The sequence below is a fragment of the Coregonus clupeaformis genome, chromosome 19, assembly GCF_020615455.1.
Source record: "Coregonus clupeaformis isolate EN_2021a chromosome 19, ASM2061545v1, whole genome shotgun sequence".
Taxonomy (NCBI): domain Eukaryota; kingdom Metazoa; phylum Chordata; class Actinopteri; order Salmoniformes; family Salmonidae; genus Coregonus; species Coregonus clupeaformis.
The window spans coordinates 53780535-53806512 of NC_059210.1; the positions used below are offsets into that span (position 1 = coordinate 53780535).

Here is a 25978-nt window from a genome sequence, read left to right on the forward strand (position 1 = left end):
GCCCAAATAAATGCTTCACAGAGTTCAAGTAACAGACACATCTCAACATCAACTGTTCAGAGGAGACTGCGTGAATCAGGCCTTCATGGCCGAATTGCTGCAAAGAAACCATTACTAAAGGTCACCAATTAGAAGAAGAGACTTGCTTGGGCCAAGAAACACGAGTAAATGACATTAGACCGGTGGAAATATGTCCTTTGGTCTGATGACTCCAAATGTGAGATTTCTGGTTCCAACCACCGTGTCTTTGTGCAACGCAGAGTAGGTGAACGGATGATCTCTGCATGTGTGGTTCCCACCGTGAAGCATGGAGGAGGAGGTGTGATGGTGTGGTGGTGCTTTGCTGATGACACTGTCTGTGATTTATTTAGAATTCAAGGCACACTTAACCAGCATGGCTACCACAGCATTCTGCAGCAATACGCCATCCCATCTGGTTTGCACTTAGTGGGACTATCATTTGTTTTTCAACAGGACAATGACCCAAAACACACCTTCAAATATAACATATATTTTGATTTGTTTAACACTTTTTTGGTTACTACATGATTCCATGTGTTATTTCATAGTTTTGATGTCTTCACTATTATTCTACCATGTAGAAAATAGTAAAAATAAAGAAAATCCCTTGAATGAGTAGGTGTGTCCAAACTTTTGACTGGTACTGTATATATTTTATTGTCACATTCACCGGATAGGTGCAGTGAGATGTGTTGTTGTACAGGGTCAGCCATAGTATTGTCTGCAAATTAAAGGCTTTGCCTATTGTATTGTAAGAAGAAAACAAAAATGTTTAAACCCTGACTTGGAGAATCAGGGATGTAATAAATCGCTAAATGCAGGATAAGATATTTTGGAACAGGTCAGGGCAGTACTTTTGGTTAAGAAAAGGGAATTTTGTTTCAAGAAAAGGGAATTACTCATAATATATCTTACCAAATCTCCTTTCTTCTTAGAGCCATTACAAAATGTAAGCTATCTTTTTAACGTGTTACAAATTAAGCAACATCAGCAAATAATATAATATTAAGCAAGTGTATAGTGCTTGCCCTATCTCTCCCCTCTTTCTCTCTCCTCTTCCTGTCTCGTACATTCTTTCTTCCTGGTATCTCCCTCCCAATGGAGGAGAGGGGAGGTCCAGGAGAGGGCAACCTCCAAATAAGTTCCATTAATCACAGGCCACAGTCTAATCTAACTAATATTTTACAATTAGAGGAGACAGGCCTGGGCCCAGAGCCATCCATCTCACCAACACATGATCACCCATTCATAGGCTAAACACCAGCCTGACACCAGACCAGCTCACACACACATTTACCAGGAAACAAGAAAGGATGTGGGAATGGGAGGGAGTGTGCGTGCGTGTGCACATCTCTGTGTGTAGGTATATCACACACATGGTGTGTGTGTGTGTTAATGTGCGCGCACAAATGAATGTGTGTGTGTGTGTGTTTCAGGCAGAGATAATAACCATGATGACAGTGGCGGGGCTGTAGGGGAGGAGCTGAATGGTGACGGATGACACAGCGCTGAGCTCTGATGGCACAGAGACAGTGAGTGATGACTGCATATCCTTCCCAGCACTCCACCCTTCATTATCTCTATGGGGAGACCCAGGCACAATGGCAGCCTGCTCGGCCTGCCCTTTCTCTGCCCTCAAACGACATCCTCTGTCGCTCCATCTATCTCCATCTATTGTCTCTCTCTCTCCCTCTCTCTCTCTCTCGCTCTTTCTCTCTTCTCCTTTTCAAATCAGGTATTTTCTTTCACTTTCTTTCATTCATTCTTAGATCATTCGTTCTGTATCGATCTACTCATATTCTCAGGGTTTCGCATGGTTTTATTGTTTTTTTTTCAATGTGAAGGAAAAATAAGTGGATTATGTCACCATCTAGTGGCTGTGATTGGGAGATGCAGTTGCAGGACATTAACAATGAGGGAGGGCTCAATACAAAACTAATGAGCATGCAGACAGGTTCATCCAGGGGTCACCATCTGGCCAATTACCACCTTTGGCACACTGTGTCCAACCTGAACTGTCATTGCACACACATCACACATCCCTCCATGTCCACTGTGCCCGGCAATATGTCACTGAGTGACTAGACCTAGAAGTACAGTATGGGGACATATGGACAGGAGGCAGGTTCTTGACAATGCCACCTGGCCAATATTGAAAACAGGGCAGGCAGAAGCAGTTGGTGTGATGAGAATAACTGACTGACCACCTGCTTGTTGTTTGTAGTTAGAGGGCACTCGCTAGGCTCAATGTCAATTATGTCAACTTTGACTGATGCCTTTCCAGCTTAGCTAATGATAGACTCTACTTTAGAGTGTGGTAATGGGGGGCATTTACAATGGGTTTACTTAGTTATCCTCTTTTATCATTTCAATACCAAACTATACTAGCAATGTAACTTATTATAAATTATTGTACAATTATTGTAAAATAAACACCTTTTCAGGAAAGTGACCAAAGGTAAGTTAAAAAATGTGTAAACCCTGGATATGCAATGACCTGAACAGTTGAGATGAGTGCAGAAATGAACGTCAATTCAGGAAGTTGTAATATGCATCTAGTATATCTAACAATTATTCCGACATACTGTAGCCTACACTTTTACCAACAGGAACCATCAATGAGCAGAACAGATGTTGTGTCCAAACAGAGTTGACAGGCACTTTAATGTCTTTCATACGAGCATATTGTGTTTCATATTGTGTTTCTGCATCAGATAGATCAGAATGACGGGGTATCAAGTTGCACTCATAATACATGCATATCATATCAAAGGATCCCAGCTGTCTGAAAGAACTCTCTAGAGAGCCAGGTAATTAAATATTGCTCTCTGCAGGCGTATCACACAAGATTTAAGCCTCTCCATCAAATGGGTCCCATTGCCAGGGTGATTTGTTACCTATCAGATGGTGAAATTGTATCGTGGGGATGTAATCAGTGCCACACACCCGTGACTCCAGTACCCTTGTTTTAGTTCTTCTGAGATTCACAATCACAAGTGTTCAAACTAACTAGAGTTCATCAATTTCCTCTGACAAATTGTCTGCTGAGGTAAGCCTATCTATCTAGTGAAAGAGAGTGTACTAAAGATCCAAACATATAGGATAGGATAGTATAGGAAAGGATGATATAAGGAGGCAGGATCACTACTTGTCCACTAGATGGCATTGTACTCTCATATAATGTGGGAAAGAGTTAGGAACCAAAGGTACAGTTGACATCATTCATGGGGCAGAGAAAAGGACACTCACTTGAAGTATCTGCTCTCTCCATGGGCCCTCCCCCTCCACCATTCAAGCTAGCTGCATGGCCATTGAGGAGCGTGTGATTCTGGCCACTGGAGGACCGGAGGATTGAGAGGTTCCTGTGGTGATGGAGGTAGTGGTGAGGAGTCTGCCCTGGCTTCAACAGCTCCAGAGGAGAGAGGAGAGGCTGGATGACTGACCTGCCCCACTGGCCCTGCTTCTCCTGGGTACACTGAGGGGCCTCACTGGGCCCCTGGGAACCGCCAACCATCATCTCTGTCATCTCCTCACTCAGCCCTGCTTCGTTGCTGCTACTCTTCATCATCCTCCACTTGTTGAGTGCCATTTCTTCCCTCTCTTTGTTGAACACAGGTCTCTCCAGTGTACAATCCCCATTGTGAGCTGAGGAGTCATAGGTGTGTGGGTCCTCCTGCTCTATAGGCTTCTCCAGGTCACTATCAGTGTCAGACTGGGCTGTGTGTTGTCCAGTGGGTGCCTGCAGCCCATTGCTATTGGAGGAGAGGGAGTCATTACACACACTGCTGTGCTGCTGGAATAACCCAGTCAATCCCCTTAAACCAGGCTGAGACAACAGCATCCAGTCTGGCCTGAGAGACAAATCCAGAGGTTCATACTGGGACTTCCTGGTCCTGGGTGTGACTGCAGAGCCACCAGCACCTGCCTCCCTCTCACTGTCCCAGTCACTCCACCTGACTCCAACACTGTCCTCCCCCTCACTGTCCCAGTCACTCCCCCTGACTCCAACACCATCCTCCCCCTCAGAGCTCCCCTGTCCTCCCCCCGGAGGGCTGACCCTCCCTCCCCTTGCTCTCCTCTTTCTACCCCCTCTCAGAATGCTGGACGTCAGGCCATTGATGAAGGTCTGTATGGATTGATGAAGACCCTGTGGGTTCACATTGTTGTCCTCAATAGCTGGAGGTCCTCCATAGGCCCGGTGTAGATTCAGGTTGGAAGAGTTGGGCAGGTTGGGAGGCCTGTCCATTTGCAGTGTACCTGTGTTTCTCCGGTTCTCATCAGTGCCTTCCACCCCACTGTAGAGGGCAGAAGTAGGGTTCCGGTCCTTGGGGCTTGGGGTCTGTGGGGATGAGGTGGCTCTGTTGTCCCTGGTGTCCTGGTTCCACTTGGGGTGTTGGTTGGGGTGGAAGCCCTCCAGATGGTAACTGAGAGAGGCTGACTGTGCGCTGGTGTAGTCACTGGAGAGACAGCTGTAGGACTTCTCCTTACCTGTTAGAGCCACAAGACAGAACAACAGCGCAGCCTGAATCAGACATCTCCATACCAGTATTTCATATGTAAGTTTCTCTGGATAGTTGTAGGTATATGTTATAATTCAGAAACAATTGTGTGACTTGTACGACTAAATCATTGGCATACTGAGAACCAACCTAAAGAACCTGAGCGATTGGATCATCCCTGAGAACTTGGGAAATGTGTGTGTACATATGGCCGCCATTTCTAAACATGAATAATGTGTGCAGTGCCACACAATGCTGAGTTGAATGATTTAAGTCATGCTCCGCAGTAAATCAGGCTTGTAATCAGCTTTCAGCCCAAGCGATACATCATCGCACAGCATGGAGTGTAGAGCACCATCCGCAAGGAATATACTCAAAGATGTTAGCAGCAAATAAAATTATATTATTGGCTTATCCCCATAAACTTGGTGAGCAAGTTGGATTGACTTCTCACCTGTACGGTGTCCATATTAGGCCAAAGTCACATGTCCATGAAACATCTGTCAAAGTCATTTGGAGTTGGATGTGTAACTGTCCTAATATGGACACTGCATACATGAACACTTCTCTCCAGGCGTCATGTTAGGTTGAGCTGTGTTATAACAGCCTTGCCTATAGGGTTACATACACTGCCACCATTTTGAGTTAGCACTTGTCTGAGAGACCCTTGGTTGTGTCCCAAATGACACCATATTGACCCAGGGCTCTGGTCAAAAGTAGTGTTCTATATAGGGTATAGGGTGCCATTTGAGACACACCCGTTGCATTCCACCTTCTTTAAGCAACCCAGCTGTTTCGGTGCCATTCCAATTACTGTAAAAGTCATCTGCCGCTATTAAGCCACAAATATTGGCAGTTTATTGTCCAACACTCTCCTGGCATTTGAAGGTCAGGTCATACATTATACTGTGTCTTTTAGTTATGTGGCATCTGGGATGGCGAGATAAAGTTCCAGCGCCGTTCATTTAATTTTGTGCATATTGATGCCTTATTGTTCTTCTTTAATGGATTAATATCTGACTTACAACAGTGATTCATTCCCCTTGGCTGAAAAATCAATTTCATAACACCTTCAGATCAGATCTGACCCTGAGGTAATTCTCCCTGAGGTAAATCGCTCAATCTAATGATCTGCAGTTGTTTGTATGCTGTCTCCAACTTTAATATCACCGCCATCCGTCATTTAATGAGATAAATTAGATTAAAAAATTGCCTTTGTTTAAATATTGGGATTTTAAACTACTTAATATACCTAGAGGAGAATAAATACATTGAATGGAGCAGATCATAAAACACCACACTAATAGGCTACATTTAGACAGGCAGCCCAATTCTGATATTTCTAACACTAATTGGTCTTTTGACCAATCACATCAGATCTTTTCACATCAGACCTTCTTCAGAGCTGATCTGATTGGTCAAAATATCAAATAGTGAAAAAAAGATCAGAATTGGGCTGGCTCTCTAAACGCAGCCATATTGAGGTAGAAATCACATCTGGAGTCACATATAAATGAGCTTGAACAACACAGTCAACAATAATTAGTGTGTGTGTGTGTGTGTGTGTGTGTGTGTGTGTGTGTGTGTGTGTGTGTGTGTGTGTGTGTGTGTGTGTGTGTGTGTGTGTGTGTGTGTGTGTGTGTGTGTGTGTGTGTGTGCATGTGTTCAGACAGGACAGTGAGTGGGAAGAAGCCTCCTCAGAAACACCACACCCATTGCCTTTAGTCACAAAAAAACTCCTGCTTAATGGCAGTATTTCAGACAGTTAGGCTGTGTTTACACAGGCAGCCCAATTCTGATATTTTTTTCACTAATTGGTCTTTTGACCAATCAGATCAGCACCTGAAAAAGAGCTGATGTGAAAAGATCTGATGTGATTGGTCAAAAGACCAATTAGTGGAAAAATATTATAATTGGTCTGCCTGTGTAAATGCAGGCATAGACACGCTGTTTATCTTAATTAATCTGTGCCTTACGTTACCATGAAACTACCTGCAGGTCTGAAAGAAACAGACATATCTGACCTAATTTTGGCCACTGTCTCTTTCAAAAACACATTTGCTCGCCAATACCCCTCAGAGCAGCGAAACAACACAAAGACTCAAGACCCGACTCATCTTCTGTCTTTGGACGGGTGCCATCTTTGTGATTGCCTGGTTCATGCTAACTTAATCAGTTTTAGATTTACTTACACTGACTAGACCCACATTATGAGTAATTTTAGTGCTTAGATTTATCAACCAAACTCCAATTACTGTATCATTACAGGGCCCTGCTTCTCTCACCTAACACAGAGGATCAGATAATGAAGAGATGCATATGAGTTATCCAACCTGTGATTAGAAATGCAAAAGAAAAAGTATAATAATGTGCTGTGGCAAAGCATACAGCTGGTAGGGAAAGTGATTAATTTCATATGGAAATACACTCTTTATTCAATCTGTTCACCACCCATGTAAACACACACACACACACATGAGTGTGCGCATATACACACACACACACACACACACACACACACATACACACACGCATAATTGTTATATTGTAACAGTCTGCGTGCAGTATAAACTAAAGCACCTAAATGACTAAACCTAGGCGTTTTGCTTTAAGATGAAACCGCCTGAGAGGGATATTCACACCCAAGACTGCTGGGGAGAGACAAAATAGGGGCACCAGATGTTCTTTGATGTTTATAATAGCATATTATTAATATTAATTAGACCACATCGTCAATGACGCATTTGGGACGTTTCCAAGTCAATTAAGCCAAATGGCATTCAGGAGACGTGGAACAATATTTCAAGGCAGGTGTTCACAACTCCCAGGGTAAATCTTTTTATCAGCAGCTAGGAAAACAAGCATTTTGAGCTTAGTTTGAGCCTCATACCTCATATCTGCAATAATAATTAAAAAGAGGATTAAGGGACAAAAATGAGAAGGGGAAGTCAAGCCAACAGGTAATCCGGTTTACAAATCAGAAATCAGCAGTGTTCAAATCTACTTATATAGGCCCAGTTTGTGTATTTAAATAGAAAACAGCCATGGTATAACTTAAAGGGATTGTTTAGCGAAATGACATATTTAGATGTTGTATAAACATGTGCTTTTGTTGAACTATCCATTTAAGAATCATCAGATGCCAAGGGTTGTAGGAACTAGAAGTTAGAACGATTAAAAACAGTTACACTGATTTCTATCCCCCTAAACATGATCCTTCTTTGGCTCTCTGTAACCACTCGTAACATGTTAACATCTATACAGTAGAAGTAGCGTGAAGGCTGCGGAAGGAAACAAAGACTAAGTGAGGATGACATCATTACATGGTGTCTGCTCATTGACCTTGGGGTTAAGAGTTTGAATAGGACTAATGAATAACTGTCAGAGGATTTCAGGCATGTTTGTGTTCCCAATTTAAATCCGGACACTCTGGTGTAGGTCAGGGGCCTCTAACAAGCGAGTCATTATTCATGATCTAAGATTAGAATTACAGTCAAAGGAAGTTTTTTAATCTGTCTTGATTAGATTTTAAGAGCAGCATTTTCAACACTAGCTAGTAGCCATATGAGTAAACAGACCATAATCTAACACGTTGACACTGTATCTATCGGTCCCGTGTGGCTCAGTTGGTAGAGCATGTCGCTTGCAACGCCAGGGTTGTGGGCTCGATTCCCAAGGGGGACCAGTAAACAGAAGAAAAAATGAAAGTGTACAGTTGAAGTCGGAAGTTTACATACACTTAGGTTGGAGTCATTAAAACTCGTTTTTCAACCACTCCACAAATTTCTTGTTAACAAACTATAGTTTTGGCAAGTCGGTTAGGACATCTACTTTGTGCATGACACAAGTCATTTTTCCAACAATTGTTTAAAGACAGATTATTTCACTTATAATTCACTGTATGGCAATTCCAGTGGGTCAGAAGTTTACATACACTAAGTTGACTGTGCCTTTAAAACAGCTTGGAAAATTCCAGAAAATGATGTCATGGCTTTAGAAGCTTCTGATAGGCTAATTGACATCATTTGAGTCAATTGGAGGTGTACTTGTGGATGTATTTCAAGTCCTACCTTCAAACTCAGTGCCTCTTTGCTTGACATCATGGGAAAATCAAAATAAATCAGCCAAGACCTCAGAAAAAGTCTGGTTCATTCTTGGGAGCAATTTCCAAACACCTGAAGGTACCACGTTCATCTGTACAAACCATAGTACGCAAGTATAAACACCATGGGACCACGCAGTCGTCATACTGCTCAGGAAGGAGACGTGTTCTGTCTCCTAGAGATGAACGTACTTTGGTGCGAAAAGTGCAAATCAATCCCAGAACAACAGCAAAGGACCTTGTGAAGATGCTGGAGGAAACAGGTACAAAATTATCTATATCCACAGTAAAACGAGTCCTATATCGACATAACCTGAAAGGCCGCTCAGCAAGGAAGAAGCCACTGCTCCAAAACCACCATAAAAAGCCAGAATACGGTTTGCAACTGCACATGGGGCCAAATATCTTATTTTTTGGTCTGATGAAACAAAAATAGAACTGTTTGGCCATAATGGAAGAAAAAGGGGGTAGCTTGCAAGCCGAAGAACACCATCCCAACCGTGAAGCACAGGGGTGGCAGCATCATGCTGTGGGGGTGCTTTGCTGCAGGAGGGTCTGGTGCACTTCACAAAATAGATGGCATCATGAGGAATGAAAATTATGTAGATATATTGAAGCAACATCTCAAGACATTAGTCAGGAAGTTAAAGCTTGGTCGCAAATGGGTCTTCCAAATGGACAATTACCCCAAGCATACTTCCAAAGTTGTGGCAAAATGGCTTAAAGACAACAAAGTTGTCAGCGTCTGGGTGCAGTGGGGAAACGGAATCAGGCGCAGGACACAGAACTGAGAATTAATGGCTTTACTCGACTCCAAGTAAATAATGCAAACCCTCCACGCAGGGAAGAGCAAAAACAACAGCTCAACAGACGACGTAACAAGAACAATCACGCACACACTCAGGAGGGAAAACAGAGGTAATATAGGGAAACTAATAAGCCTAATGGGTAACAGGTGTGAACAATACAGACAGAACTAGTGAGACACAGAAACATCGATCGGTGGCAGCTAGTACTCCGGTGACGACGACCGCCGAAGCCTGCCCGAACGAGGAGGAGGGGCAGCCTCGGCCGTATCCGTGACAGTACCCCCCCGACGCGCGGCTCCAGCCGTGCGGGCCGACACCGGCCTCGGGACGGCCAGGAGGACGCGGAGCAGGGCAAGTCGGATGACGACGATGGAACTCCCCTTAACAAGGAGGGATCGAGGATGTCCCTCCTGGGAACCCAGCTCCGTTCCTCCGGACCGTACCCCTCCCACTCCACGAGATACTGCAGGCCTCCAACCCGACGCCTCGAATCCATGATGGAACGGACCGAGTACGCCGGTGCCCCCTCAATGTCCAATGGGGGCGGAGGAACCTCCCGCACCTCGGACTCCTGGAGCGGACCAGCTACCACCGGCCTGAGGAGAGACACATGGAACGAGGGGTTAATACTGTAATCAGGGGGGAGCTGTAACCTATAACAAACCTCGTTCAACCTCCTCAGGACTTTAAAGGGCCCCACAAACCGCCGACCCAGTTTCCGGCAGGGCAGGCGAAGGGGCAGGTTTCGGGTCGAGAGCCAGACCCGGTCCCCCGGTGCATAAACCGGAGCCTCACTGCGGTGGCGGTCGGCACTCGCCTTCTGTCTCCTAATCGCCCTTTGCAGGCGTACATGGGCAGCGTTCCATGTCTCCTCCGAGCGCCGAAACCATTCATCCACCGTAGGAGCCTCGATCTGGCTCTGATGCCACGGTGCCAGGACCGGCTGGTAACCTAGTACACACTGAAAGGGAGACAGGTCAGTGGAGGAGTGGCGGAGGGAATTTTGAGCCATTTCGGCCTAGGGGATGTAAACTGACCAATCCCCCTGCCGGTCCTGGCAATACGACCTCAGAAACCTACCCACATCCTGGTTTACTCTTTCCACCTGCCCATTACTCTCGGGGTGAAAACCTGAGGTCAGGCTGACCGAGACCCCCAGATGGTCCATAAACGCCTTCCAGACCCTCGATGTGAACTGGGGACCCCGATCAGACACTATATCCTCAGGCACCCCGTAGTGCCGGAAGACGTGTGTAAACAGGGCCTCTGAGGTCTGTAGGGCAGTAGGGAGACCGGGCAAAGGAATGAGACGACAGGACTTAGAAAACCGATCCACAACAACCAGGATCGTGGTGTTACCCTGTGACGGAGGAAGATCTGTAACAAAGTCCACCGATAGGTGTGACCACGGCCGCTGTGGAACGGGGAGAGGTTGTAATATACCTCTGGGCAGGTGTCTAGGTGCCTTGCACTGAGCGCACACCGAACAGGAAGAAACATAAACCCTCACGTCCTGAGCTAAGGTGGGCCACCAGTACTTCCCACTAAGACAGCGCACTGTCCGACCAATGCCAGGATGGCCAGAAGCAGGTGACGTGTGAGCCCAATAAATCAAACGATCGCGAACCTCGGACGGAACGTACGCATGACCCACTGGACACTGGGGGGGAGTGGGCTCCGTAATGCCCGCTCGATGTCCGTGTCAACCTCCCATACCACCGGCGCCACCAGACAGGAAGCCGGAAGTATGGGAGTAGGCTCCCTGGTCCGATCCTCTGAGTCATATAGCCGTGACAGAGCGTCTGCCTTAGCATTCTGGGAACCTGGTCTATACGATAGGGTGAACACAAAACGCGTGAAAAACATGGCCCACCTTGCCTGATGAGGATTCAGTCTCCTCGCTGCCCGAATGTACTCCAGATTGCGGTGGTCAGTCAAAATGAGAAAAGGGTGTTTAGCCCCCTCAAGGGGGGTTGGGGTAAGGGAGGGGTAGAAGGATTACTTTATCCTATCCCAGGTATTCCTTAAAGAGGTGGGGTTTCAAATGTCTCCGGAAGGTGGTGAGTGACTCCGCTGTCCTGGCGTCGTGAGGGAGCTTGTTCCACCATTGGGGTGCCAGAGCAGCGAACAGTTTTGACTGGGTTGAGCGGGAACTATGCTTCCGCAGAGGAAGGGGAGCCAGCAGGCCAGAGGTGGATGAAGGCAATGCCCTCGTTTGGGTGTAGGGACTGATCAGAGCCTGAAGGTACGGAGGTGCCGTTCCCCTCACAGCTCCATAGGCAAGCACCATGGTCTTGTAACAGATGCGAGCTTCAACTGGAAGCCAGTGGAGTGTGCGGTGGAGGGGGGTGACGTGAGAGAACTTGGGAAGGTTGAACACCAGACGGGCTGCGGCATTCTGGATGAGTTGTAGGGGTTTAATGGCACAGGCAGGGAGCCCAGCCAACAGCGAGTTGCAGTAATCCAGACGGGAGATGACAAGTGCCTGGATTAGGACCTGTGCCGCTTCCTGTGTAAGGCAGGGTCGTACTCTCCGAATGTTGTAGAGCATGAACCTACAGGATCGGGTCACCGCCTTGATGTTAGCGGAGAACGACAGGGTGTTGTCCAGGGTCACGCAAAGGCTCTTCGCACTCTGGGAGGAGGACACAACGGAGTTGTCAACCGTGATGGCGAGATCATGGAACAGGCAGTCCTTCCCCGGGAGGAAGAGCAGCTCCGTCTTGCCAAGGTTCAGCTTGAGGTGGTGATCCGTCATCCATACTGATATGTCTGCCAGACATGCAGAGATGCGATTCGCCACCTGGTTATCAGAAGGGGGAAAGGAGAAGATTAGTTGTGTGTCGTCAGCGTAGCAATGATAGGAGAGGCCATGTGAGGATATGACAGAGCCAAGTGACTTGGTGTATAGCGAGAATAGGAGAGGGCCTAGAACTGAGCCCTGGGGACACCAGTGGTGAGAGCACGTGGTGCGGAGACAGCTTCTCGCCACGCCACTTGGTAGGAGCGACCGGTCAGGTAGGACGCAATCCAAGAGTGAGCCGCGCCGGAGATGCCCAGCTCGGAGAGGGTGGAGAGGAGGATCTGATGGTTCACAGTATCAAAGGCAGCAGACAGGTCTAGAAGGACAAGAGCAGAGGAGAGAGAGTTAGCTTTAGCAGTGCGGAGAGCCTCCGTGACACAGAGAAGAGCAGTCTCAGTTGAATGACCAGTCTTGAAACCTGACTGGTTTGGATCAAGAAGGTCATTCTGAGAGAGATAGCAAGAGAGTTGGCTAAAGACGGCACGCTCAATAGTTTTGGAGAGAAAAGAAAGAAGGGATACTGGTCTGTAGTTGTTGACATCAGAGGGATCGAGTGTTGGTTTTTTGAGAAGGGGTGCAACTCTCGCTCTCTTGAAGACGGAAGGGACATAGCCAGCGGTCAAGGATGAGTTGATCAGCGAGGTGAGGTAGGGGAGAAGGTCACCGGAGATGGTCTGGAGAAGAGAGGAGGGGATAGGGTCAAGCGGGCAGGTTGTTGGGCGGCCTGCAGTCACAAGTCGCAAGATTTTATCTGGAGAGAGAGGGGAGAAAGAAGTCAAAGCATAGGGTAGGGCAGTGTGAGCAGGACCAGCAGTGTCATTTGACTTAACAAAAAACGAGGATCGGATGTCGTCAACCTTCTTTTCAAAGTGGTTGACGAAGTCATCCACAGAGAGGGAGGGGGGGGGGGGGATTCAGCAGGCAGGAGAATGTGGCAAAGAGCTTCCTAGGGTTAGAGGCAGATGCTTGGAATTTAGCGTGGTAGAAAGTGGCCTTAGCAGCAGAAACAGATTAAGAAAATGTAGAGAGGAGGGAGTGAAAAGATGCCAGGTCCGCAGGGAGTCTAGTTTTCTTCCATTTCCGCTCAGCTGCCCGGAGCTCTGTTCTGTGAGCTCGCAATGAGTCATCAAGCCACGGAGCTGGAGGGGAGGACCGAGCCGGCCGGGAGGATAGGGGACATAGAGAGTCAAAGGATGCAGAAAGGGAGGAGAGGAGGGTTGAGGAGGCAGAATCAGGAGATTGGAGGGAGAAGGATTGAGCAGAGGGAAGAGATGATAGGATGGAAGAGGAGAGAGTAGTGGGAGAGAGAGAGCGAAGGTTGCGACGGCGCATTACCATCTGTGTAGGGGCAGAGTGAGTAGTGTTGGAGGAGAGCGAGAGAGAAAAGGATACAAAGTAGTGGTCGGAGACATGGAGGGGAGTTGCAGTGAGATTAGTAGAAGAACAGCATCTAGTAAAGATGAGGTCAAGCGTATTGCCTGCCTTGTGAGTAGGGGGGGACGGTGAGAGGGTGAGGTCAAAAGAGGAGAGGAGTGGAAAGAAGGAGGCAGAGAGAAATGAGTCAAATGTAGACGTAGGGAGGTTGAAATCCCCCAGAACTGTGAGGGGTTAGCCATCCTCTGGAAAGGAACTTATCAAGGCGTCAAGCTCATTGATGAACTCTCCAAGGGAACCTGGAGGGCGATAGATGACAAGGATATTAAGCTTAAATGGGCTAGTGACTGTGACAGCATGGAATTCAAATGAGGAGATAGACAGATGGGTTAGGGGAAAAATTGAGAATGTCCACTTGGGCGATATGAGGATTCCTGTGCCACCACCCCGCTGACCAGATGCTCTCGGGGTATGCGAGAACACATGGTCAGACGAGGAGAGAGCAGTAGGAGTAGCAGTGTTTTCAGTGGTAATCCATGTTTCCGTCAGCGCCAAGAAGTCGAGGGACTGGAGGGTAGCATAGGCTGGGATGAAGTCTGCCTTGTTGGCAGCAGAACGGCAGTTCCAGAGGCTGCCTGAGACCTGGAACTCCAGGTGGGTGGTGCGTGCAGGGACCACCAGGTTAGAGAGGCAGCAGCCACGCGGTGTGAGGCGTTTGTGTAGCCTGTGCGGAGAGGAGAGAACAGGGATAGGCAGAGGCATAGTTGACAGGCTGCAGCAAATGGCTACAATAATGCAGAGGAGATCGGAATGAAATGAACTAAACATCTGGGAAAGGAGAGAGCGGGGCCTCCCTCAGCACAACTCCCAAATATAACTCTCCCAACTTCCACCTCAGAAACTATAATTGTTGTAAACTACAGCGGTTCAATGTTTCTAGGAATAGACTAACTCAGTTTATTCAGCTAGTTAACTAGGTGCAGTATTATTCCGTGAAAATCGTCCGGGCATCAAGTCATATGACGCCACAGCCAGCTAGCATGCCGGACTCCAGCAACACGGTTTAGCGCCAATACTCTGCCACAACAAAACACCAGTGTATCAACACGCAAGCAGATCGTTCGTGTCCGTGTCTAACGTTGTGGGTTAGTCCCGACAGCTTGAGCGAGTCCGTCGTCAACTTATTCAGCCAGTTAGTTAGCTAGAATAGTTAGCAAACTAGCTAGCCATTGCTTTCAGACAAAGAAGAACCCCTCCTTTCACGGCACGAACACGGCTAGCCAGAGAAGGCCCAGCACCACGGGAAAAGCAGGGGTATCAATGAGGAAGAGACTAATTCTCTCTTCATGATCCCCCTGTGTCTCCATCCGAAGTGGAGCTGTGACCTCCCTAACCATACCTGACCCTAATGGGCGACTATCTAGGGCACGTATGGGGAAGGGCAGATCTAACGGCAATATAGGAATCCCTAATCTATGCGCAACCAATCTGTCCATAAAATTCCCAGCTGCGCCGGAATCTACGAGCGCCCTATGCTGGGAATGTGGGGAAAACTCAGGGAAAATAACATTAATCATCATGTGAGCAACAGGGAGCTCTGGGTGAGTTGGGTGCCTACTCACCTGAGATGATCCCCCAGAACCCTGCCTGCTGCCTCGATTCCATGAGGGTCTTCTCCTGCACCGGCCCGCAGTGTGTCCTCTGCGGCCACAGTTGGTGCAGGAGACCACCCCCTTGCTCGGCCTCTCCGCATCAGCACTTCCAAGCTCCATAGGTGTGGACTCGGAAGTGCTGTGGGATGGACTGGACGGACCCTGATCTGGACGTCCGCGGGTAGCCAACAGGTTATCCAGCCAGATCGATAAATCTACCAGCTGGTCCAGGTTAAGATTAGTGTCCCTGCAGGCCAGCTCCCGACGAACGTCCTCCCGTAGACTGCATCGGTAGTGATCAATCAGGGCCCTCTCGTTCCATCCCGCGCTGGCTGCCAGTGTCCTGAAATCCAGGGCGTATTCCTGTGCGCTCCTCCTTCCCTGACTGAGGTGAAACAGACGCTCCCCCGCCGCTCCCCCGCCGCTCCCCCGCCGCTCTCCCCTCAGGCGGATGATCGAATACTGCCCGGAAACGGCGGGTAAAATCCTCATAGCGAACGGACTCAGCGTCTATTCCACCCCACTCCGCGTTGGCCCATTCCAGGGCTCTGCCCGACAGACAGGAGATGAGGGCGGACACGCTCTCGTATCCCGAGGGAGCCGGGTGGATGGTGGCCAGGTAAAGTTCCACCTGGAGCAGGAAACCCTTACACCCGGCAGCTATCCCATCGTATTCCCTCGGGAGCGAGAGCCGAAGACCACTGGACCCAGGGGTTGAGGATCCTGATGGAAGAGAATTCGGCGAAAGAGGAGGTGTAGAAAACCCAACTCTCTCCCATCGATCCATGGTGTGGATCACTTGATCCAGAGCCGAGCCTAGTCGCTGCAGTATGGTCGCGTGCTGGTGGATGCGTTCCTCCACCGAAGCGCTGGGATCGGGCGTGCCTGCTGACTCCATAACGGGTGCGTGATTCTGTCAGCGTCTGGGTGCAGTGGGGAAACGGAATCAGGCGCAGGACACAGAACTGAGAATTAATGGCTTTACTCGACTCCAAGTAAATAATGCAAACCCTCCACGCAGGGAAGAGCAAAAACAACAGCTCAACAGACGACGTAACAAGAACAATCACGCACACACTCAGGAGGGAAAACAGAGGTAATATAGGGAAACTAATAAGCCTAATGGGTAACAGGTGTGAACAATACAGACAGAACTAGTGAGACACAGAAACATCGATCGGTGGCAGCTAGTACTCCGGTGACGACGACCGCCGAAGCCTGCCCGAACGAGGAGGAGGGGCAGCCTCGGCCGTATCCGTGACAAAAGTCAAGGTATTGGAGTGGCCATCACAAAGCCCTGACCTCAATCCTATAGAACATTTGTGGGCAGAACTGAAGAAGCATGTGCGAGCAAGGAGGCCTACAAACCTGACTCAGTTACACCAGCTCTGTCAGGAGGAATGGGCCAATATTCACCCAACTTATTGTGGGAAGCTTGTGGAAGGCTACCCGAAACGTTTGACCCAAGTTAAACAATTTAAAGGCAATGCTACCAAATACTAATTGAGTGTATGTACACTTCTGACCCACTGGGAATGTAATGAAAGAAATAAAAGCTTAAATAAATCATTCTCTCTACTATTATTATGACATTTCACATTCTTAAAATAAAGTGGTGATCCTAACTGACCTAAGACAGGGAATTTTTACTAGGATTAAATGTCAGGAATTGTGAAAAACAGAGTTTAAATGTATTTGGCTAAGGTGTATGTAAACTTCCGACTTCAACTGTATGTAAGTCGCTCTGGATAAGAGTGTCTACCAAATGACTAAAATGTAGCAGAGCAGTCACTAACTCTGACAACTGTAGTCACTATCGATACTGGAAACATAAATATAATAACTTAATGACTACAGCTGTTTGGATAGGAATAAAATCAGCCACTTGTTCAGGCCTAATCAATGTGTCTCAAACTGAAACATCTGGCAACAATGGTAATTCCTCACCATCTCCTGAGTTAGAACTACTCCTGCCCCTGTAATACAGGCGCAGTAAACTTATCCCATTCCTAAAGCCCCTCATCAAGACTTGCACTTAGTGCCTGTACATTCTCCATATGTGTAGGATTTACCTATCTGTCCCGCAGCAGACCTGTGTGTTGAGCCAGGGCCAGCAGAGTGTGATTGTGTTAATGAATCTGTTGTGGAGAGCAGCTGCAGAGGTCTCTGGGCTATACTGTCAGAGCAAAACAATGCAGTGCTTAATCCCCTGAGCGAGTCCTCCATTACACAGGAACAAGAGGAGGAGAGGCGAGCTGGGATCCATCATTTAAAGAAGCACTGACGCCTGACCTTTAAAATGAATTAGTTTCCATGCTTAATATCGACTCAAATTACACTCTGATACCGAACGTGGCAGCCCAGAATTCATCCGATTCATTCTCAGCTAGCTTTTACAAACCTAGTCCTGCAGTATCGGCTGGTTAAATGGGCTGGGGACTGGGGATGCAGGAGAAGCTGAAAAGTACCAATGATTGTAGCTGTTTTGTAAAGGGCTGCGCAGGATTAACCTTAAAATGCTGGTATAAACATGTAAATACAAGTATGAGTAGACAATATGTCAACAAAACATTTAACAAGATTAGACCAGATCCATTTATCTATTCTTCACGGTGGATCAAATCCTCCAAAACCGTGTCAGAGACGCTGACTCTCACCAAGCCTGCTAGAACATCAAACCTGGGTTCAAATACTATTTGAAATCTTTCCAATACTTTGAGTGTTTGCTTTAGTCTGCCTAGAGTGCTCCTGTGCCTGTTGGGAGTTTGCACTTTTCTATTGGTTCCATTGCAACAAGAGATCTCAACTGAGAACAGCTAAAGTATTTTAAAGAATTTCAAATAGTATTTTAACCCAGGTCTGTGGAAGATCCAAAATTCTAAGCTAGGGAGGATAGGAGTAAAGCTTTATGCTTTAAGCTAAAGGTCCGCAAAAACACTACAGTGAATACTGTAGTATTTACTGTAGTATACTGTATTATTTATAGTTAACTATAGCATAAATACTATAGTAAAAGAAAACTGTAGTATATACTATAGTAATTAATGTAGTGTTTTTGCAGATTGAAGTATACTGTAGTATTTACTGTAGTGCTTTTGCGAAATATACTATACTGTAGTATTTTTGCAGACTGTAGTATTTACTATAGGGTTTGTTTTATTATCTTTGACATAGAAATGGAGGCTTTCTCCTTCAGGAAACCTACTGGAGAAATACTAAAATATATTTTTTTACATAATCTATAGGTAGGTAGTGCATTCGGAAAGTATTCAGACCCCTTGTCTTTTTCCACATTTTGTTACGTTACAGCCTTATTCTAAAATTGATTAAATTGTTTTTTTCCCCTCATCAATCTACACACAATACCACATAATGACAAAGCAAAAACAGGTCTAGAAATGTTTGCACAAAAAACAAATTAAAACAACTGAAATATTACATTTACATAAGTATTCAGACCCTTTATTCAGTACTTTGTTGAAGCACCTTTGGCAGCGATTACAGCCTCTAGTCTTCTTGGGTCTGACGCTACAAGCTTGGCACATCTGTATTTGGGGAGTTTCTCCCATTCTTCTCTGCAGATCCTCTTAAGCTCTGTCAAGTTAGATGGGGAGCGTCGCTGCACAGCTATTTTCAGGTCTCTCCAGAGATGTTTGATCGGGTTCAAGTCCGGGCTCTGGCTGGGCCACTCAAGGATATTCAGAGACTTGTCCCGAAGCCACTCCTGTGTTGTCTTGGCTGTGTGCTTAGGGTTGTTGTCCTGTTGGAAGTGGCTTCGGGAGCAGGTTTTCATCAAGGATCTCTCTGTACTTTGCTCCGGTCATCTTTCCCTTGATCCTGACTAGTCTCCCAGTCCCTGCCGCTGATCTGTGCCTCGACACAATCCTGTCTCGGCACTCTACAGACAATTCCTTCAACCTCATGGCTTGGTTTTTGCTGTGGGACCTTATATATACAGGTGTGTGCCTTTCCAAATCATGTCCAATCAACTGAATTTACCACAGGTGGACTCCAATCAAGTTGTAGAAACTAATGTATTAAAAATTTCTATAAAGCTGTTTTTGTTTTGTCTTTATGTGGTATTGTGTGTAGATTGATGAGGGGGAAACATTATTTAATCCATTTTAGAATAAGATTGCAACATAACAAAATGTGGAAAAAGTAAAGGGGTCTGAATACTTTCCGAATGCACTGTAGGTAGGACTGGAGTCTGAACGGATAGTTCAGAGCTTTTGCTCTTTTCTATGACTTGTAGGGAACACAATATATGGTCTATACTTGGCATGTAGGTTTCTCACTTATGGGTGGCACAAACTGAAATATGGGGGAGGGGAATGGGCAGAGTATATGCAAATTGTATACTGTAGTATTTACTATAGTTTAAAAAGTGTAGTGTTTTTGCGGACATTACTGTAGTATTTACTACAGTGTTTTATTGCTGATAATACTGCAGTATACAGTATACTACAACATTATATAGTAAGTACTACACATGATCGAGGGAAACTACTGTGTGGAGAATAGCATTCTACAGTATACTACAGTTTACTATATAATTTTATAGTAAGTACTGTAGTATTCTATAGTAAAATTTTGTATTTTTTCATGTGGGGCAGCTATTTAGAATCCAGACAATGTGTAACTTAACAGGATGCCATGACAAGAAAAGCATGCGCCCATGGAGTCAAATCATCAAAATCACCAGGTGGAACAGGAGACTATCAATAAAAATACCAGGTGGTATATATCAAATAATTAAAAACACCAGATGGAATGCATTAACATATTGTGCCCCATAGGCAAGGCAAGGGTTGGGGTGGGGATGGGACTGATATAAAATAGTGGAGGCTAATTATCTGTAGCATTCAACATGACAGCATTAAAGTTAATAAGAAAAGAAAGGCCTTGTCATTACCGATTATATTTGTTGCTTGGATATGCTGATGTACTGACCCTGTGCTTCAAGACAAGTCCACCTGAGTACATTAGTTAAGTTTAGCCAAAGGCATTGTTTTATCTCCTGATGGAACAGCGCAGTTGCATTCCATTCTAGTCTATGCATGGGAGGGATAGCAAATGGTATACATCTGAAACTTATGGCATATTTATGGAAGTTCTTAAACATCCTATCTATATAAATGTGCCCAAGTCATCATGTGCTGGTCATCCATTTGAACTTGACCCTGGATCTGAGGATACATCAATTACTGTAAAATATTGACCATAGAATATAGAATACATATAGCAGATGAACCTATGACAAATAATTGAGAAAACTGGAAACAACAATGTCTAAAACAATCTGCAACCATTGAGTTGTAAGGAAAGACAGTTGCAGTGCCTTGCAAAAGTATTCATCCCCCTTGGCGTTTTACCTATATTGTTGCATTACAACCTGTAATTTAAATTGATTTTTATTTGGATTTCATGTAATGGACATACACAAAATAGACCAAATTGCTGAAGTGAAATTAAAAAAATAACTTTTTTCAAAAAATTATACAAAATAAATAATGGAAAAGTGGTGCGTGCATATGTATTCTCCCCCTTTGCTATGAAGCCCCTAAATAAGATCTGGTGCAACCAATTACCTTCAGAAGTCACATATTTAGTTAAATAAAGTCCACCTGTGTGCAATCTAAGTGTCACATGATCTCAGTATACCTGTTCTGAAAGGCCCCAGAGTCTGCAACACCACTAAGCAAGGGGCACCACCAAGCCAGCAGCACCATGAAGACCAAGGAGCTCTCCAAACAGGTCAGGGACAAAGTTGTGAAGAAGTACAGATCAGGGTTGGGTTATAGAAAAATATCAGAAGCTTTGAACATCCCACGGAGCACCATTAAATCCATTATAAAAAAATGGAAAGAATATGGCACCACAACAAACCTGCCAAGAGAGGGCCGCCCACCAAAACTCACGGACCAGGCAAGGAGGGCATTAATCAGAGAGGCAACAAAGACACCAAAGATAATCCTGAAGGAGCAGAAAAAAGCCATTGCTTAAAGAAAAAAATAAGCAAACACGTTTGGTGTTCGCCAAAATGCATGTGGGAGACTCCCCAAACATATGGAAGAAGGTACTCTGGTCAGATGAGACAAAAATTGAGCTTTTTGGCCATCAAGGAAAACGCTATGTCTGGCGCAAACTCAACACCTCTCATCACCCCGTGAACACCATCCCCACAGTAAAGCATGGTGGTGGCAGCATCATGCTGTGGGGATGTTTTTCATTGGCAGGGACTGGGAAACTGGTCAGAATTTAAGGAATGATGGATGGCGCTAAATACAGGGAAATTATTGAGGGAAACCTGTTTCAGTCTTCCAGAGATTTGAGACTGGGACGGAGGTTCACCTTCCAGCAGGACAATGACCCTAAGCATACTGCTAAAGCAACACTCGAGTGGTTTAAGGGGAAACATTTAAATGTCTTGGAATGGCTTAGTCAAAGCCCAGACCTCAATCCAATTGAGAATCTGTGGTATGACTTAAAGATTGCTGTACACCAGCGGAACCCATCCAACTTGATGGAGCTGGAGCAGTTTTGCCTTGAAGAATGGGCAAAAATTCCAGTGGCTAGATGTGCCAAGCTTATAGAGACATACCCCAAAAGACTTGCAGCTGTAATTGCTGCAAAAGTTGGCTCTACAAAGTATTGACTTTGGGGGGGTGAATAGTTATGCACGCTCACATTTTCTGTTTTTTTGTCTTATTTCTTGTTTGTTTCACAAGAAAAAATATTTTGTATTTTATTTATATTTGCAAAGTGGTAGGTATGTTGTGTAAATCAAATGATACAAACCCCAAACAAATCAATTTGAATTCCAGGTTGTAAGACAACAAAATAGGAAAAATGCCAAGGGGGGTGAATACTTTCGCAAGCTACTGTATGTACCTGAGACTGAGGAGAGTAGGCTGCTATTATCATGGGTACTGCCGGTCTGAGAGAGGCCTGGTCCTATGGAGCTCTCCTCCAAGACATGGCTCAGTCCTGGGCTACTAGTCCTATTAATAGCCTGGGTCTCTGGGTCGCGCACAGATGCCCGTCGCTCATGTGACACCCTCCGCCCAGCCTGGTAGGCCTGCTGCTGTTCTTTAGCTGTGTATAGGTCCACCTGATCTACAGCCAGTCCTGATGCCATGATCTGCCAGCCTGGGTAGCTTTTTAGGTTGTTTCTCTCATTGGCAGGAGCTTGTAGTTGATACTCCATGCTGCTGGAGCTCAGGGGCGGCACCAGATGATTCAAGCCCAACAAAGAGGGATTATTATCCCCCTCCGTCATTGAATCGTGTCCTGGTGCCAGCATCCTACCCAACATCTCCTTCACCTTCATCCCGATACCTGCTGTGGCAAGGATCTGCTGGAACTCCGACTGGCCCGCTCTCTCTGCGGAGAGGAACCTGCTGTGGAGGCTTGAGATGTACTGGGAGTAGAGGTTTGTGTAGTGGGTATCCTGGGCTACTCTAGCCATGCTAACAGATACCTGAGGGTCAGCAGGGAGCTGCTTGGTGTTAGCAGACGGCTTGTTGAGGTGGACCTTCATGTGGTTCTTGAGGAACCAGGGTTCTTTAAAGCGCCGGCTGCAGATCTGGCAGCAGTGCTCGAACGAGTCCTTGTGCTTCCGCATGTGTCCCTTGAGGAACCAGGCCTGGCTGAAGGTCTGACCACACACCTTGCAGGGGAACTTCCCACCAGGTGGCTTCACGCCCCGATCGCTGCCCACCGCGGGACTCTGACTCTGGGCCGACTCTGAGGTGATGTGGGCCGTCTCCACGTGGCTGATGAGCTCATCCTCCTGGGAGGCCGCGAACTCACACAGGGTGCACTTGTATGGCTTGTGGAGGATCCGGATGTGGCGCTCCAGCTCCTCCTGCTTCCTGAACTTTCCTTTGCAGAAGGAGCAGCGGAAGCCTGTGGAAGGTTGAGCCTGGGTGTGATCCTCCTGGCCTGTGGTGGTCATCTTGGGGGAGGCGGACGGCAGTGAAAGGGTCTCCACAGGGCCAGGGCCTGTGCAAGTCAAGGGGAGCTGGGTGGTGGTAGAGGCAAGCTGGGGCTGCTGGAGCTGGGGATGGGGGATGTGGGGTGGTGGTGGCTGGGTCAGACCACCTATACCTCCCCTGATGTGCCTGTCCCTCAGGATGGCCCTCTCCTCCAGCTCGTGGAGCAGCCTGTTCTCCTCTCTGATCCATCCACGGCCTTTCCCAAGGTTGCCCTGCTTGTGAGTGCGCAGGTGGATCTTGAGGTTGCCCTTCTGCGCTGCCCTGTGGTCACAGTAAGGGCACTTAAAGGGCTTCTCGCCCGTGTGCGTGCGCATGTGCAGCGACAAGATGCTGTTGAAGCGGAAGCGCTTGCCACACAGTGGGCACGGATACTTCCTGTTCTTGTGCGTGTCTTCCTGGGTGGCGTTGACCTGGGTCATGTGACCCTGGTTCTGGACCCTCAGGAACTGTGGGAGGTGGTCCACCCTCCCATTGATGCCATTTAGAACCTTGGCTGAATCCATCAGCTGATTGGCTAGCAGTGCCATCTGGCCCCTTCAGTGTGACTGTCCTAGTCCAATGGCGTGGTGGGTTTCTATACTCAGGGATGTGTGCACTGTTACAGTGTGGAGGTCAGGGATTGGATGTCCCAGAGTCCTTCAGAAGGTTCTGCTTGTGGTTGATGGTATAGCGACCCTTGACACCTTTTCCTCAGAGAGGGGAGTTGGAGACACCAAGACACATAATAGAGATATCCACCTAAAAGAGAGAAAAGGATAGAAAAAATACATAAGGAATGCACATGAACATGAACGATTAATGCAATAGAGCCCTCATTTTACATACTACATTTACAGAAAACTAAAAGTTAAAAATATGAAATATTCAACAACAACAACAAAATATTAGATGGAAATGTCCCAGTTAAACATACAGTGCCTTCGGAAAGTATTCAGACCCCTTGACTTTTTCCACATTTTGTTACGTTGTTGCGATTACAGCACCTGTATTTGGGGATTTTCTCCCATTCTTCTTTGCAGATCCTCTTAAGCTCTGTCAGGTTGGATGAGGAGCGTTGCTGCACAGCTATTTTCAGGTCTCTCCAGAGATGGTTGATCGGGTTCAAGTCCAGACTCTGGCTGGGCCACTCAAGGACATTCAGAGACTTGTCCCGAAGCCACTCGTGCGTTGTCTTGGCTGTGTGTTTAGAGTTGTTGTCCTGTTGGAAGGTGAACCTTCACCCCAGTCTGAGGTTCTGAGCGCTCTGCAGCAGGTTTTCATCAAGGATCTCTCTGTACTTTGCTCCGTTCATCTTTGCCTCGATCCTGATTAGTCTCGCAGTCCCTGCCGCTGAAAAACATCCCACAGCATGATGCTGCCACCACCATGCTTCACCGTAGGGATGGTGCCAGGTTTACTCCAGGCATGATGCTGCCACCACCATGCTTCACCGTAGGGATGGTGTCAGGTTTACTCCAGACATGACGCTTGGCATTCAGGCCAGAGAGTTCAATCTTGGTTTCATCAGACCAAAGAATCGTGTTTCTCATGGTCTGAGAGTCTTTAGGTGTCTTTTGCCAAACTCCAAGCAGGCTGTCTTTTACTGAGGAGTGGCTTCCGTCTGGCCACTCTACCATAAAGGCCTGATTGGTGGAGTGTTGCAGAGATGGTTGTCCTTCTGGAAGGTTCTCCCATCTCCACAGAGGAACTCTAGAGCTCTGTCAGAGTGACCATTGGGTTCTTGGTCACCTCCCTGACCAAGGCCCTTCTTCCCCGATTGCTCAGGAAGAGTCTTGGTGGTTCCAAACTTCTTCAATTTAAGAATGATGGAGGCCACTGTGTTATTGGGGACCTTCAATGCTGCAGAAATGTTTTGGTACCCTTCCCCAGATCTGTTCCTCGACACAATCCTTTCTCTGAGCTCTACGGACAATTCCTTCGACCTCATGGCTTGGTTTTTGCTCTGACATGTACTGTCAACTGTGGGACCTTATATAGACAGGTGTGCGCCTTTCCAAATAATGTCCAATCAAGTTGTAGGAACATCTCAAGGATGATCAATGGAAACAGGTTGCACCTGAGCTCAACTTCGAATCTCATAGCAAAGGGTCTGAATACTTATGTAAATAATGTATTTCTGTTTTTTATTTTTAATACAAAAAAAATCTTAAAAGCTGTTTTCGCTTTGTCATTATGGGGTATTGTGTGTAGATTGCTGAAAAAATTTAATATTTAATCAATTTTAGAATAAGGCTGTAACTTAACAAAAAGTGGAAAAAGTCAAGGGGTCTGAATACTTTCTGAAGGCACTGTATCTGACAAATCAAATATGTATGTTGTTAACATGCTTAGATCATTTTAGCATGAAGCTAATGCACCTGAAATAGGTCATCAAGCAGAGTAAGACAAATGCTGTGTGTCTCTTCTTCCTGTCTTTAGTATAATTGTGGTCTCAGCTTATTGTTGAAGGATGCTAAAATGCTGATTACGCCTAACCACATTCTTCCTCTCCATATATATCGACTCTACTATGATGTGAGATGGAAATCTATCTCTTGATCTCATTTTAGACTGACAGTAAGTAGCTTCAATACTTAACAGTCTTTGCTGCAGGTCTAGTGGTTGCTTTGAAACAACCCTTTTTTAGTGCAACTCAACATAAGAGGTCACTAAAATCTCCATGAGTAACGAGGGAACTTGGGAACTTTAAGAAACGAGTACAAATAAAAGTTTGAGAGA

The 25978-nt window shown here is 46.4% G+C and overlaps 1 protein-coding gene across 1 annotated transcript in view; it reads right to left on the reverse strand.

Moving 5' to 3' along the window:
* Positions 1-1453: 1453 nt before the first annotated feature.
* LOC121531229 (zinc finger protein 536-like) overlaps positions 1454-25978 on the reverse strand; it is a 43046-nt gene continuing 18521 nt past the window's right edge. Inside the window, exons 3-6 of the mRNA XM_045205106.1 lie at positions 22155-23998; positions 4128-4509; positions 3271-3773; positions 1454-1536 (exon numbers count right to left, since the gene is read on the reverse strand). Coding sequence (XP_045061041.1) covers positions 1454-1536; positions 3271-3773; positions 4128-4509; positions 22155-23787 — 2601 coding nt within the window. The 5' untranslated portion in view covers positions 23788-23998. The remainder of the gene's footprint in view (positions 1537-3270; positions 3774-4127; positions 4510-22154; positions 23999-25978) is intronic.